The sequence below is a fragment of the Microtus pennsylvanicus genome, chromosome 2, assembly GCF_037038515.1.
Source record: "Microtus pennsylvanicus isolate mMicPen1 chromosome 2, mMicPen1.hap1, whole genome shotgun sequence".
NCBI classification, from domain to species: Eukaryota; Metazoa; Chordata; class Mammalia; order Rodentia; family Cricetidae; genus Microtus; species Microtus pennsylvanicus.
The window spans coordinates 83,753,775-83,767,445 of NC_134580.1; the positions used below are offsets into that span (position 1 = coordinate 83,753,775).

The following is a 13,671-nucleotide window of genomic DNA, read 5'->3' on the forward strand; positions in this document are numbered from 1 at the left end:
AATTTATAAGCTTAAATAAAATGGTTTTATCATAATATTTTTAGATTGTACAACCATAAACTTTCATAAACCACATATCATAAACCAAAACTAAAATAAACTAAGCAAAATATAGTTGAATAAGAAAAAACACTTTGGGGCTGGAGAGATGGCTCAGTGGTTAAGAGCATTGCCTGCTCTTCCAAAGGTCCTGAGTTCAATTCCCAGCAACCACATGGTGGCTCACAACCATCTATAATGAGGTCTGGCGCCCTCTTCTGGCCTGTAGGCATACAGACAGAACATTGTATACTAAATAAATAAATATTAAAAAAAGAGAGAGAGACAAGCTCCACCCACTCCGCCTGTCTCTCCTAAAAAAAAAAAAAAGAAAGAAAAAGAAAAAACACTTTGGTTTTGTAAGGATTTTCTCTCTCTCTCTCTCTCTCTCTCTCTCTTTTTTTTTTTTTTTTTTTTTTTTTGCTTTTTTCGAGACAGGGTTTCTCTGTGGCTTTGGAGCCTGTCCTGGAACTAGCTTTGTAGACCAGGCTGGTCTAGAACTCACAGAGATCCACCTGCCTCTGCCTCCCGAGTGCTGGGATTAAAGGCGTGCGCCACCATCGCCCGGCTGTAAGGATTTTCTTAACTGAAGATCAGATGTATATAGTCTGTGTGTCTATCTGTTTGTAATCACATATGAAATTTCTGTGGAATAGCATCTCCCCAAGAAAGCGACTGTGAGCTGCAAAGACAGTAGAAACCCAGTTTCCAGATGGAAACATGGGCTCAGGTGCCATGTCTGTTGTAACGCTTGGTGTTCCACATGTCCAGCTAGCTCAGCTAAACTCTGCACATCCAGTGTGGTGCAGCGATGAAGACGAGGTCATGCAGGTGGAACTTCTGTAGGACTTTTTTTTTCTATAAGAAGGTATTTAGGGAGCTGGGCGATGGTGGCGCATGCCTTTAATCCCAGCACTCAGGAGGCAGAGGCAGGCGGATCTCTGGGAGTTCGAGACCAGCCTGGTCTACAGAGCTAGTTCTAGGACAGGCTCCAAAGCCACAGAAAAACCCTGTCTCGAAAAACAAACAAACAAACAAACAAAAAAGTATTTAGGGGCAAAGGCTCTAGGTTCGATTTTGGATTGCAATCCTGACTGCTACTTTCTGTCTGCACTAATGTGGTCAAGTTACTTAATCTTTCTAAGTCTGACATTTCTCAAAGAGGATGAATGAATATACAATCATGTTTGTTAAACACTTGTCACTATTACAGTGTTGTCTCTTAAGTGTTTTAAGTAGTTAATTTTGCTGTTATTTTGACTATTTTATAAAACACTAATGTTTTCAGGTAAAATTTATGCACTTGCTCATTTTGACTTAATTTTATTCTAGGTTGAAGAACTTAATGGAGAAATGAATGAGATTAAAAATGAGTTGTCGTTACTTAAGGAAACTCATGTTAAATTGCAAGAACATTACAACAAATTATACGATCAGAAAAAAGATGAGGAATGTAAGACGTTTCAGGTAAATTTAAATATGTTTTGGGGTATTAACTGCTAAATAGGAGCATCACTGGTGATTTTTTTCTTTTTATATTTTAAGTTGCCAGTTTTTAATAAGTTAGTTATAAACATGTAAGTTGTACATTTGGCTTCTAAGTTTAATATAAGGTTCAAGAATTCCTTGGATTTAGATTTTGAATTATTCCAGGGTCACATTTGTTGAAAACCCCGTTCTTGTCCAGCATAGTCATTCGCACCTTTAATCCCAGCACTCACGAGGCAGAAACAGGTGAATCTCTCTGAGTTCAAGGCCAGCCTGGTCTACATACCAAGTTCCAGAATAACCAGGACTACACAGAGAGACCCTGTCTCACGAAAGAAAAAAAAAAGAAAGAAAAGAAAGGAGGGAAGCAAACACTGTTGTTTCTTCTCCCGTTGTAGCTTGATACTTTCTTTGAAATATGTGGGTCTACTTCTAGACTCTATTCTGTTGACTCTGTATTTATTAGACACATAAATTGATGCCAGCAGCACAATTTAGTGCAGCTCTAGAGTTCTTCAGTTTGGTTGTTTTACTTTTTAGTTACGTTTTGCTGATGTAGATTTCTTACGTTTCCATTTCACTTTTAGAATTTATCAAGTTCTGAAAGAGAAGTCCTGCCAACCAGCTCCCAAATAATGACATGGAGACTTCTGATTAATTATGAAACTTCAGCCTATAGTTTACTTAGGCTTGCTCCTAACCTAGCTCTTATAATTTAACCCATTTGTATTAATCTGTGTTCTATCATGTGGCATTACCTCTCTTCCATCTTGCACCTCCTGTCTCCTCTGTGTCTCCTGGGATCTCCTGCACACCTAGATTCCTCCTCTTTCTTTCTCTCCCCAGATCATGCCTATACCTCCTGCCTAGCTATTGGCCATTTGGGATTTTGCTTTGGTTTTTGGTTTTTCAAGACAGGGTTTCACTGTAGCTTTGGAGCCTGTCCTGAAACTAGGTATTGTAGACCAGGCTGAATTTGCAGAGATCTGCCTGCTCTGTCTCCCAAGTGCTGGGATTAAAGGGGTGTGCCACCACCACCTGGATAACTCAGCTTTCTTTTTACAACAGTCACAGCAGTGCATCTTCACAGTGTACAAATACCACAAAACACAAGCCAGTAAGCATTCTCAGAGGTCTCTACTTTAATTCCTGTCTCCAGGTTCCTTCATTGAGTTTGTGCCTTGACTTCCCTCAAAATGGACTGTGACCAGGGATTTGTATGGTGACATAAGCATTCTCTTCTCTAAGTTAGTTTTGCTCAATATTTTATCATAGCAGCAGAGATGAAAAGGAGGACACTGAGTGTTTTTTCTTAAGGTTGTTGTCATAGGATGTGTCCCTGCTTTTTTATTAGTGAGTTCATTGGTACATAGAAGATCTGGTGGGTTTTCTTTGTTAATTTTACCTTCCTTTGCTGGATTTGCTTATCAGATCTGAGAGTTTTTAGGGAGAGTCATTGGTGTTTTTCTCAGTATAGGCTCATCGTCTACAAGCAGGGATAATTTAACTTCTTCCTTTCCTATTTGTAGTGTAAGGCAAGGTGTCCTTGCCTTATTCCATTTTTAGTGGACAGGTTTTCAGTTTTCCCCTCACTGAGGACCATGCTGGCTCCACAGACTTCTTAGTATGTTCAGGTGTAATCCTTTGGGCTCAGTTTCTTCAGAGCTTTTATGAATGATATTGATCTTCCCCCAGAAGTCTTTTCTCTTTTCTCTCTTTAAACTTTATTTATACTTTTATGTATATGTATGTATACCTGCATACTAGGTTGTGGGCCACCATGTGGTTTCTGGGAATTGAACTCAGGACCTCTGGAAGAGCAGCCAGTGCTCTTAACTTCTGAGCCATCTCCCCAGCCTGCCTTTTCTCTATTTATTTAGATGATCCTATAATTTTTATCCTTGACTCTGTTGCTAAGATATGCTTATTGGTTGTGCTGAAACATTCTTTTTTAATTTTTTAACAATTTATTCTATGTGTTTTTCATATCATGTAGCATAATCCCATTCATTCCCTGTCCCTTCGCATCTGCCCTCTGCCCCTGCTTCCCCTCCCCAGTAAAACAAAATTCAAGAGGAAAAAAAGAAGAAAATAAAATGAGAAATTTTTTTTAAAAAAGGGAAGGAATTAAAACTCTCATAATGGAAGCTGCAGTGTGACCCAACAAGTCACACTATATACCCTTTTGTCCATAGATCTCTACTTGCAAGTGTTCATTTCAAAGAGTCATTGGTCTAGTTCGAGGCCCCTGTTTTCACTACACATTCGCTAATGCCCCCCCCCCTCCACACACACACACACTAGAACTCTTCCTGGACATCCCGCTGCTACCTTGCAGCTTTGGGTCTACAGGTCAGGTCCCTTCATCTGCTCCAGCAGATCATAGATAGGTCGAGTGTTGGGGCAGGTCAAGTTATAGCCCTAGGTTCATGCCTGGGCAGCTGTAGGGTTGGTCCGCTAGATAGGAAATGGAAACAGCTATCCCATAGTCACAATTTCAGGGCTGGCTCACCTACACCTGCACTAATAGCGCTGGCTCTATTGTGCTGTCCTGGAAAGGTGCAGGTCCTGCTCTCCCAAGTGTGGCAGCTGGTGTGGGTCTGGGATGGCTCTCCCATGCTTATGATTACAAAGCCAGCTCTCCCACCTGACTCTGGTGTTTATGGGTGTCGGGGGAGGTGGGCAGTTCTCTCCCACTCATGTCACCACAGACAGGGTAGATGGGTAATGGGGGCGGCTCTCCCATGGTCAGTTTGGGGGCTGGCTCTCCCACAAATGCGCTAACAGTGTTGACTCAATCGTGCTGCCCTAGTGAGGTGCAGGGTCTGAGAGTAGCAGCTGGTGGGATCAGGGATGGCTCCCCAACTCTGTTGAAACATTCTTGTGCCTCCAGGATGCATCTCAGTTGACGTGGTGTACAGTCTCTGTAGTGTGGTGTTGAATTCCGTGCCAGTTGTGCCTGATGTCTTATTTATACAGCTACTGCAGTGTATTTTCTATTGTTCTTTATATCTGCCTCCAGAGTGCAGGGATGCAGCATTACTTTGACCTAATTTTGAATAACCAGTGACTAATAAAATTAAGCATGAGTCTGTCGAGTCTTGGACATTTTGTTGTTGCTGCTGGAGAGTCTTTTTAAATTATTATTTAGATTCCACTGTATGTTATTGATTGACTTACGTTTTCTTAATTTCGTTGGTTCAATTTTATTTAATAGGTCATATTTGCCTAAAAATGTTCATTTACTTTATATTTTTAAGATGTATTGGATTGTAATTTTTCAAGATTGACCCTAATAATGATCTGGACTCCAGAGACATATTATGTCCATTTTCATTTCTTGATAGTGGGAATTCGAGTCTTCTTTATCAGTTTGGTTAGAGGATTGTCTGGCCTCTTCTGAGAACCAGGCTTCATTGGTTTCCCACACATTTTTCCCCTTGCTATTTTGATGTTGCCTTTTTCTTTTCTTCATACCAGTTACTTTGGATTTATTTCCTCTTTCCAGCTGCTGATTATTGCAACTTAGAGTATCGATTGTTTACTTGCTTTCTATTTACAAGCTGTGAAGTTTCCTCTTGGCACTTTTAGCTGTATTCTATAAACTTTGATATAATTTTAATTCTCACTCAGTACTGTGGATTGAACCTAGAACTTGCCACGTGCTAGGAAACACTACAGCACTGAGCTAAATCTCAGCACTTGTAATTTTATCTTAAAATTATTATTATTAGACAGGGTTTCTCTGTATAGTCCAGGTTGTCCTTGAATTTGTGATCTTTCTGCTCCATTTCCTAAATCTGGGATTACAGGTCTGTACCACCATGTCTAGCAGTTCAAAGTGTGTTTAGATTTTTATTGTGGGGTACTTTTTGACACATATTAAAAGATTGCTTCCCTGAAAGGCTGTTTTAATTCATTCTCAGCCATCATAAGAGTACCTGTTCCTGTCAACTCTCTCTCTCTCTCTCTCTCTCTCTCTCTCTCTCTCTCTCTCTCTCTTTCTCTCTCTCTCTCTTTCTCTTCTCCCTCCCTCCTCTCTCTCACCATTTGTTTGCTTTTGGAGACAGATCTCATTGTGTAGCTTTTAGACCAGGCTAGCCTCAAAATCATAACCTTAGCCTCCTGTGTACTGTGAACACAAGTGTGCAGCCCCATGCGTGTTTTTTTAACCAGTTTTAATATGTATATTACTTTATTTTATGTGTTTGTCAGATTTCTTTCCTGGGTTTTAGTTTATGTTTTTACTTGTAATTAAACATGTTCAGCTATCTCCCACATACATCTCTAAATGACAAACTTTCAGCAAAATTAACCAAGAGATTATCTAAATTAATAAAATTAGAGATGAAAATGGAGACATTAAAATAGATACCAAGAAAATTCAGAGCTTCGTAAGAACATTTTAAAAATCTATATTTTTCCAAGCTAGAAACCCTATATTTTTTGCTAGAAACTCTAAAAGAAGTGGATGGATTTCTAGATATATAAGGTCTATTAAAGTCAAATCAATATGAACTTAATAATTTAAATAGATTCGTAACATCCAGTGAGGTAGAAACAGTAATTTAAAATTTCCTAACTGAAAAAAGTCCAGGGCCAGCTGGATTTAGTGCAGAATTCTGCAAGACCTTCAAAAAGAGCTAATGCCAATTCTCAAATTATTCTGCAAAATAGAAACTGAAGGAATGTTTCTGAATTCCTTTTACAGAGTAGTATTGCCCTGATACCCAGACCAAAGATGCAAAAAAATAAAATAAATAAATAAAATAAAATATATAGGCTAATCTTTGATGGACATAGATGTACAAATTCTCAACAAAATACCTACAAACTGAATTCAGGGACACATGAAAATGATTACATACCATGATCAAATTTTCTTTATCCTAAAGATACAGGGATGGTTCAACATATATAGATCAGTAAAATTAATCCACCACATAAACAGACTAAGGGACAGAAGCCATGTGATCATCTCACCAAATGGAGAAGGACCTTTGACAAAATCTAACATCCAATTCATGATTAAAGTTCTAAATCTATCTTTAAGTCTTTCCTTTCTATATTGAGCCACATTTGCTGAGAAGCAAATTATGTTTTTTTCTTTCCTATGCCCAGTCATTCTTCTGCAGAAAAAAAAAATCTGCATAAAACAATTACCCCAGCCCATCCACCAATTGCTCCACCCACTGGACACTACACCAGCAGACACTGTATCCAACATGTACTTCCCTCGTCTCTTTTAAGTGCTTGATTTTTTTTCCCCAAGGCCCTTTTCTCTGTCATTGCTTTGTTCTTTCCCTTTTATCTCCTAGGCTGCCCCTTAAACTGGTAAAAAAATAAATAGCTCTTATTACCAGTAACTGAAGACAGTGTGCTGTAAAGGTTTTGTATACATTATCAAATCATGACAGCATTTTCATGCTATGGATGAGAAAGCAGGCAAACTTGAGTGTGAGCTGGGTTTAGTTAACTGGCTTAGAATGAAAAGTGAAGGATATTTCTTCTGCATTCATCTCCCTCTCAAGCCCCCCACCCTGCTCTCCCTATCCTCATATATGACTCCTCATACTTCAAAGCAGGGACATAGAGACATAGGGATTCCATATAGTGCTGCATAGTCCCTGCTTTATTAAAGCTGTCTTCTTTCTTTTCCAGTATATATACCAAACTAAGTTTTTTGAGAGTAGGGACTGTGTTTTGTTCATTATTGAATTCCAAAACCTACTATGAGATCAGTATTTCTGTGTGAGAAAAAGGATTTTATTTTTGAAACAGAGTCCACACTGTAGCCTAAGCTGACCTGGAACACACTAAAGTAAATACAGGCTGGCCCCAAACTCTTGATGATCCTCTTGTTTCAGCCTCTTGAGCGCTGTAAGTAGAGGTGTGTACCACCACTCCTGGTTTGTTTTCTGTCTTATAGGTGCATAAAATGCTACCTAAAATTTGCCTGGCCCAAACAAATCTTACCCCTAATTTGCTTGCCTGTGTGGTATAATAATATGATAGATATATTTGTTTTATTTATTTTTTTATTTTCAAGACAGGGTTTCTCCGTAGCTTTTTGGTTACTGTCCTGGAACTAGCTCTTGTAGACCAGGCTGGCCTCGAACTCACAGAGACCCGTCTGCCTCTGCCTTCCAAGTGCTAGTATTAAAGGCATGCGCCACCACCGCCCGGCTGATAGATATATTTGAAAGCATATTGGGCTTTTCAGTTTGTTCAAATGTGAGACTGTATACAGGGAACTTCAAAAGTCATTTGATTTTCAAATAGAAATTGCTGAATAGTTGAACTAAAATTCACTTTTATCAACAAAGTTTTCTCAAATATTTAACACATTTAAACAATCTTTTCTATTTTATACTAGCGTATTCCAGAACTAAATAATGAAAGTAATGATGGACTATCCAGTGAAAAATCAGAAAATATCACCATGCAAAAATATAATTCTGATCAAGAAATATGGGGAAAAAATACAAGAAGTTTTTGTTTAGATACTGATTACTACAGAGAAAAGGAAAAAATTAAAGACGTACCTGTAGAAGAAATTGCAGAAGGTAACCTTAAAGCTACATTGATAAAGCTCCATGGGGGCCTTCTCTGGCATTTAGGGGGCTACAGTTAAAGCTTTACATGAGGACCTTCCAGTGTAGTGGGGAACCACCTTTTCACCTGTGTGTAAACAAGCATTCTGCACATGAATCTATAACAGTGACTTTGCAGAGAGCACACCACATTGCCCTTGGTGTAGATGCCCACAGGAAGCACTGAGAAGATTTCTAATTTCTCCACTTAAAGTGGCACTGGCCGAGGTGTTCAACTGAGGGTGGAGACTTTGGAGAAAAGTGATTGAACCAATATAGCCCTTGAGACCTGAAATTTATGTTCTAGGTTATTTTAACTATACTTGTGATTTGATGCCTATAGTTAAAGCAAAGATAAATAGAATTGTCTTGGGTAGGTAGATTGACCCAATTATTCCAGAATTTTAAAATACTTATAGAGTAAGAAACAAAAAAATGATTGTTGTCAAACATGATCAAGCTAACTGTCAACTTCTGAATGTTGTTAGACCTGGGCTGTAATGGATGTTAGTATATACATTAGTTTTTATCAGGATTGTATTTTATGCCTCAAAGGAAACTATAGGAAAAATAAAGACCATTGTGCAAATATTTAACGCTGCTTGCCCCAATGGGTAATTGCTATTGGGAACTAAAAAGTTTTAGGGCAGAGCCAAGAATTTAGCTTGCTTTAGTATAGGAATGCAAAATTTGAAGAAAATTGATGTCATCTTTGTATGATTAATGTCCAGTAGACTATTTAAGACTCAATATGTTTTCATAAAATGTAGGTGACATATGTTGTAAACAAACTTTACTGGTAATATTTTATTGTGTCCTTTTCATGACAGACTTACAGCCTTTTGAAATAAGTGCCAAAAGTAAAATTAATACTATGGTGACTCAGGATGGACACCAAAGTGGAATGTCCCCGAGCAAAGCCCTTTGTGTAGATAATGATATAACTGATCAAGAACAAACCTTGAATGTTACTGACTACAAAAAGTCAGGCAGTGTAGAAGTAAAAGACAAGGTACGCTTGGAAAAGGACAAGGGATGTGCAGAATTTAAATCACTGAACAATTTCTTTATAGAGCGAGATGAATCACCGGAAGCAGAGAAGACGTGCCTGGAAGGGATTGAAGGATTAGGTCTTCTCCACAGTGGTGTAGATGCTCCTCTGGAGACTGGGCGTGACAAAGAACCCCTTAATGGCATTTCAGATGAGATGGCCCACAAAAGAAACTATAACACAGATGTTTCTGAAAGCAAGCTGTTCAAACAGCAATTCAAATTGCTTCCCACAGACCTGGAAAATGCTACAGAGAAGGAAGTTACAAGTCATGACCAAACCAAAGCAGGGTTAGATTCAATTCTAGATATAAAAGTAAAATTTGATCATTGTAAGAAACATGGCTTACAGGATTTAGGTAATGTTATGTTAGATGATAAGAACCAAAAAATGAAAGAGACCTTAAGTGAAGAGAGTGAGTGCAGCACAGTACCCTTTCCGTGCGGTCAGCAAGCTAAGGCTGCCCAGCAGCCTGAAGCAACTGGTGCCTGTGCTGCAGTGATCAGCCCACCCTGTCCATCTGCCGTTCCTGGAGATAATTCGAAAGTACTTAACAATTCACCAAACAGTATTAATACTCTGCTGACATTGGTGAGACCTGACTCAAGCCCTGCAGAAATAACTATGCGGAAAAATATGAATAACATACAAAACAGTCCATTTAAGAACCACTTGGAATCTTCAGAAAGTTGTATGAGCATCTCAAACGTTCTGGTTAACCAAGGGGACAGTCCTGCTTCACAAGCCAGAGATTTTAAATCTGTAGTTTCCATAACTTCCACAGGAAAACCACTTTCCAGTGAGAATCAGATAACTGCAGCTACAAAACGTGCTCTCTTTTCCTCGGTGGATGTTAAGAAAAGACGGTGCATGTTGCTAAATAATAGAGAGAAAGCAGAGGTATCAAATGACATCCTGTCAGAAGGAACATTTAGTGGTCAGTTGGAAGAATCACGTTTGTCTCATGTATCGCCATCTGCAGATTCAGTAAACACAAGTGCAAGGTCGGCCTTTGATCTTCCCACTCTAGATAAAAACCTCAAGAAAACACCACGATATATGAAGTTTGTAGCCCCTAGTCCTCATTCAAAAATAAATCAAATTAAGAACAAAACAGTGGGCATTTCCCTTTCCAGCTTTCCTTTATTGGTAAAGGAGAGACCAGCAGGTCCAGAAAGCAAAGTGATCACTCAAGTGACTTTTTGTAAAAATGTTGATCTGGATGACACCAGAAAAAATACTGAGCCAGGTAAGGAAACATGGCATGCTTGAAATTTTCTTTTTAATTTCTGTTACTTAGCTATTCTGGACAAAAAGTTTCCAGATTTGTTTAAAGTGGAAAAGAATATGTGTGTTTGTGAATATAAAATCACCTAAGCATAATATAGAGCATACATAAATAGAACGGTTCTCTTTAGATGTGTTGTTTTTAACCTAACTCTAAGTAGTAGTATCGGTTTACCACCAATCACATTTGGGAGTGTTTTTCCTTGTCAAAGTATGGCACACCACCACCAGGGTGAGGTCATCGAGGTAAATTAGGAATAGCTGCCTAGTGAAGAAGTCTTCATCTCTCTGAGTAAACTGGTCTTTCCTTTTTCTGTTTTTCCTTTTGTACCTGTTCCTTCCCTAGCACTACAAATTCAACTTCTTTCTCTTGGCAAAAGTGAAACAAAGGAATTTATTTCACATCATTGGGTTTTGTTGTGACTGCTTGAAGCATGTTAATCCTTAAATAATTATGTACCTGTTATATTCACATGTTACTTCAGTGATTAGAGGGTCCATTTTCTTGAAGTAGCACACGAATGACAGAAAGAATAACTCCAGGAAACAAAATGATAACTTGGTGAAATACAGGATTTGGTAGTGATGTGGCTATTTGGTGGTAATACATTGAGGTTCATATTCCCTGCTTTTATTTTACTACAAATATTTAAAAATGAACTACATGTTGGGCTGTGGAGGCAGCTGGTAGAAAGCAGTTGCCATGTGAAAGTAAGGATCGTCAGTACCCAAACAGATGCTCGTGCTGTGGAAACCCACTTGAATCACAGCAGAGGGAAGCAGAGTCAGGGGATTCTTGGAGGTGGCTGGCTAGCCAGATTAGCTGAATTGGGCCAGTTTTGGGTTCAGGTGAGCAACCCTACCTGTACATACAAGGTGGAGTGAATGAGGAAGATATCTGATGTCGGCCTCTGCCACACACGCAAACATGCATACACATATCATACATGGACAAAACTCAGCATGAATAGGTACCATATAGCTGTGAGTTAAATATATCAAAGTGATAGTTTGTGATATGAAGAAAAGTATGTTTTCTCTGCTAATAGTAATCTCATAGTCAAAGTTGTTGAGGTTAAAGGCATTCTTAAGATTTCTTGGACAGTCTTACTAGCATTGAACTGTTCATTTTCCAGCTTTAGTTTCTCTAGAGCTGGGGTCAGAGTACTCAGATTACAGATGTGTACCACCATGTCTTGCTAATTAGATTTTAAGGGGACTTTGCGGATTTAACACATTGAAGAAATGCAGGTTATAAGGAATGCTTTATTTAGTTCAGACTTAATAGGCTTTGTTCAAACAAAAAAATTGAAGAAAAAAACTTAAGGAGAACAGTAGGGTCTTAAAAATAAATATACCTCGTTTACTAGCACCATTGATGTAAGGGGGGAAAACACCAAAATGCTATATAGCCTTGTTTCTCAAACTGCAATTTTTAATATTAAACATAGCTTTTTCTCAGCACTATTTTCTCAGCATGTTTCATTGGCATAAGAGATATCTAAAACTACACATCTTTTAAGATTTACCAGCTGTTTTAAGTAATTTTTGTTAAGCCCAACAGCCCCTACTTAACAGCCCTTTGTGACATTTTCAATATAGTTTGTTTACAGGTAGGTGTTTATGTTCAGTCTTCCTCAATAAATTTGTAAAATGCTCATTATATATTTACATGTGTGGGTAATATGGTGGTAACCAGGAAATGAGAATATTTTGTATGTGTTTAAGAAGGTATTTATACCATATTACCTTTCTTAACAATTTAGGAAACAGTAATAATACAATCTTGTTTTCTGAAATGAAATGCCCAAAAGGAAAGTCTAGGAATTATCCAAGTAATATCCTGACATGGAAATACTTGGTTTTTAAATACAAAAACATAAGATCAGAAAGTGAAGTCATTAAGATGTGTCTAGAGAATACAGTTCACTTGTTGTCATTTCCTGTTTGTCAATCAGATACTGCCAGCTTTAGCAGAGTTGCTGACACTGTGAGTGACTGGAGTATCCATCCAGATCCCAAGGGACAGCCGGGTGAAGGGAGGAATGCAACTACAAAGACGCTTTATGATTCTTCTTTTCCCACAGAACATGTAAGTCAATTAAAAATATTGCTGAGCAGACCTCAGTGAGCTAATTCTCCAGAAATATGTAGCACTGTATGCATCTGGAGACTATAAGCCCTAACTGATCTCCAGAATAATATCAAGAGGGCAACATGGCACCATTTTTCACAATTAAGGCTGATAGAAAACAGCAGGAAAAAGTCACAGTGTATAAATCAAGTAGATACAAACAGCCTGTTCAGGGGACTGAAGCATCATCTTATATATTCCTCTCTGTCACCTCAGCTTAGAAATAGTAGATTTGAACATTCAACATTTTTTATTAATAAGCTATTAATTTATATTATCTTTGGAAGTGCACGAAAGGATAAAATGTCCATAATGCAATGATAGGAAGTATGCATTAAACAGAATATTTGTTGAGATCAGATGGTTCCTAGGAGCCCATTCAGTATAAGAGCTACTAACCATAGCTGACAAGTTATTTGGTTAAATTTCTAAATTTTATACCTTAGTGTATAGAACTTTACCTTAAAGTCTGTGTTGTTCAAAGTTTTTACAAACAAAACGAACCCTGTCCAGTGCTGGTGTAGCTGATAAAAGGTAAGCAATGCCACTCATGAGATTACCACAGCAGCACATTCTGCAGATCTTCGGGCATTTAGAGGCATTAAACATTTTTTCACACTACAAAGCTGCATGCTAGCATCCCGAACAGTTTCAGCCATGAATATTTCATTTCCCTTTTTAAATGGGAGAAACCTCAAGTAACACAACTCTTCTCACAGTAGTGAACTTAGCACTAGGAAGCCTGACTTCCCAACTGGTAAGTCATAAAGTAGAAAGCAAATTTCGGTCAGAGCCGGACACCACAATCTAAGTGAGGCCAAATCTTAATGTGGCCCGACTAACCTCCCCTCCAGCATTTTAAGGGTCCAACAGAATATGATATTCCTTGAAAACCCCTTTTTGTAGTTAATCTCTAAGTTCTTTGTGTCTGATACCTAATGTTCTCCCTACAGTAAATGTTTCTCAGGATCTGCATTTACGGATTTTATAATTTCCAAAGAAACATGGTTATTACATTCTGTAAACATTTTTTTTCTATTTTACAGATGAAGAAGTAACACAAATGTGAAATCTTTTCC

At 38.3% G+C, this 13,671-nt stretch overlaps 1 protein-coding gene across 1 annotated transcript in view; it reads left to right on the forward strand.

The window, feature by feature from the left end:
• The window catches only part of Ccdc73 (coiled-coil domain containing 73), a 125,400-nt gene that overhangs the window by 109,823 nt on the left and 1,906 nt on the right, over positions 1-13,671 (forward strand). Inside the window, exons 13-16 of the mRNA XM_075961628.1 lie at positions 1,372-1,506; positions 7,904-8,093; positions 8,951-10,420; positions 12,417-12,550. Coding sequence (XP_075817743.1) covers positions 1,372-1,506; positions 7,904-8,093; positions 8,951-10,420; positions 12,417-12,550 — 1,929 coding nt within the window. The remainder of the gene's footprint in view (positions 1-1,371; positions 1,507-7,903; positions 8,094-8,950; positions 10,421-12,416; positions 12,551-13,671) is intronic.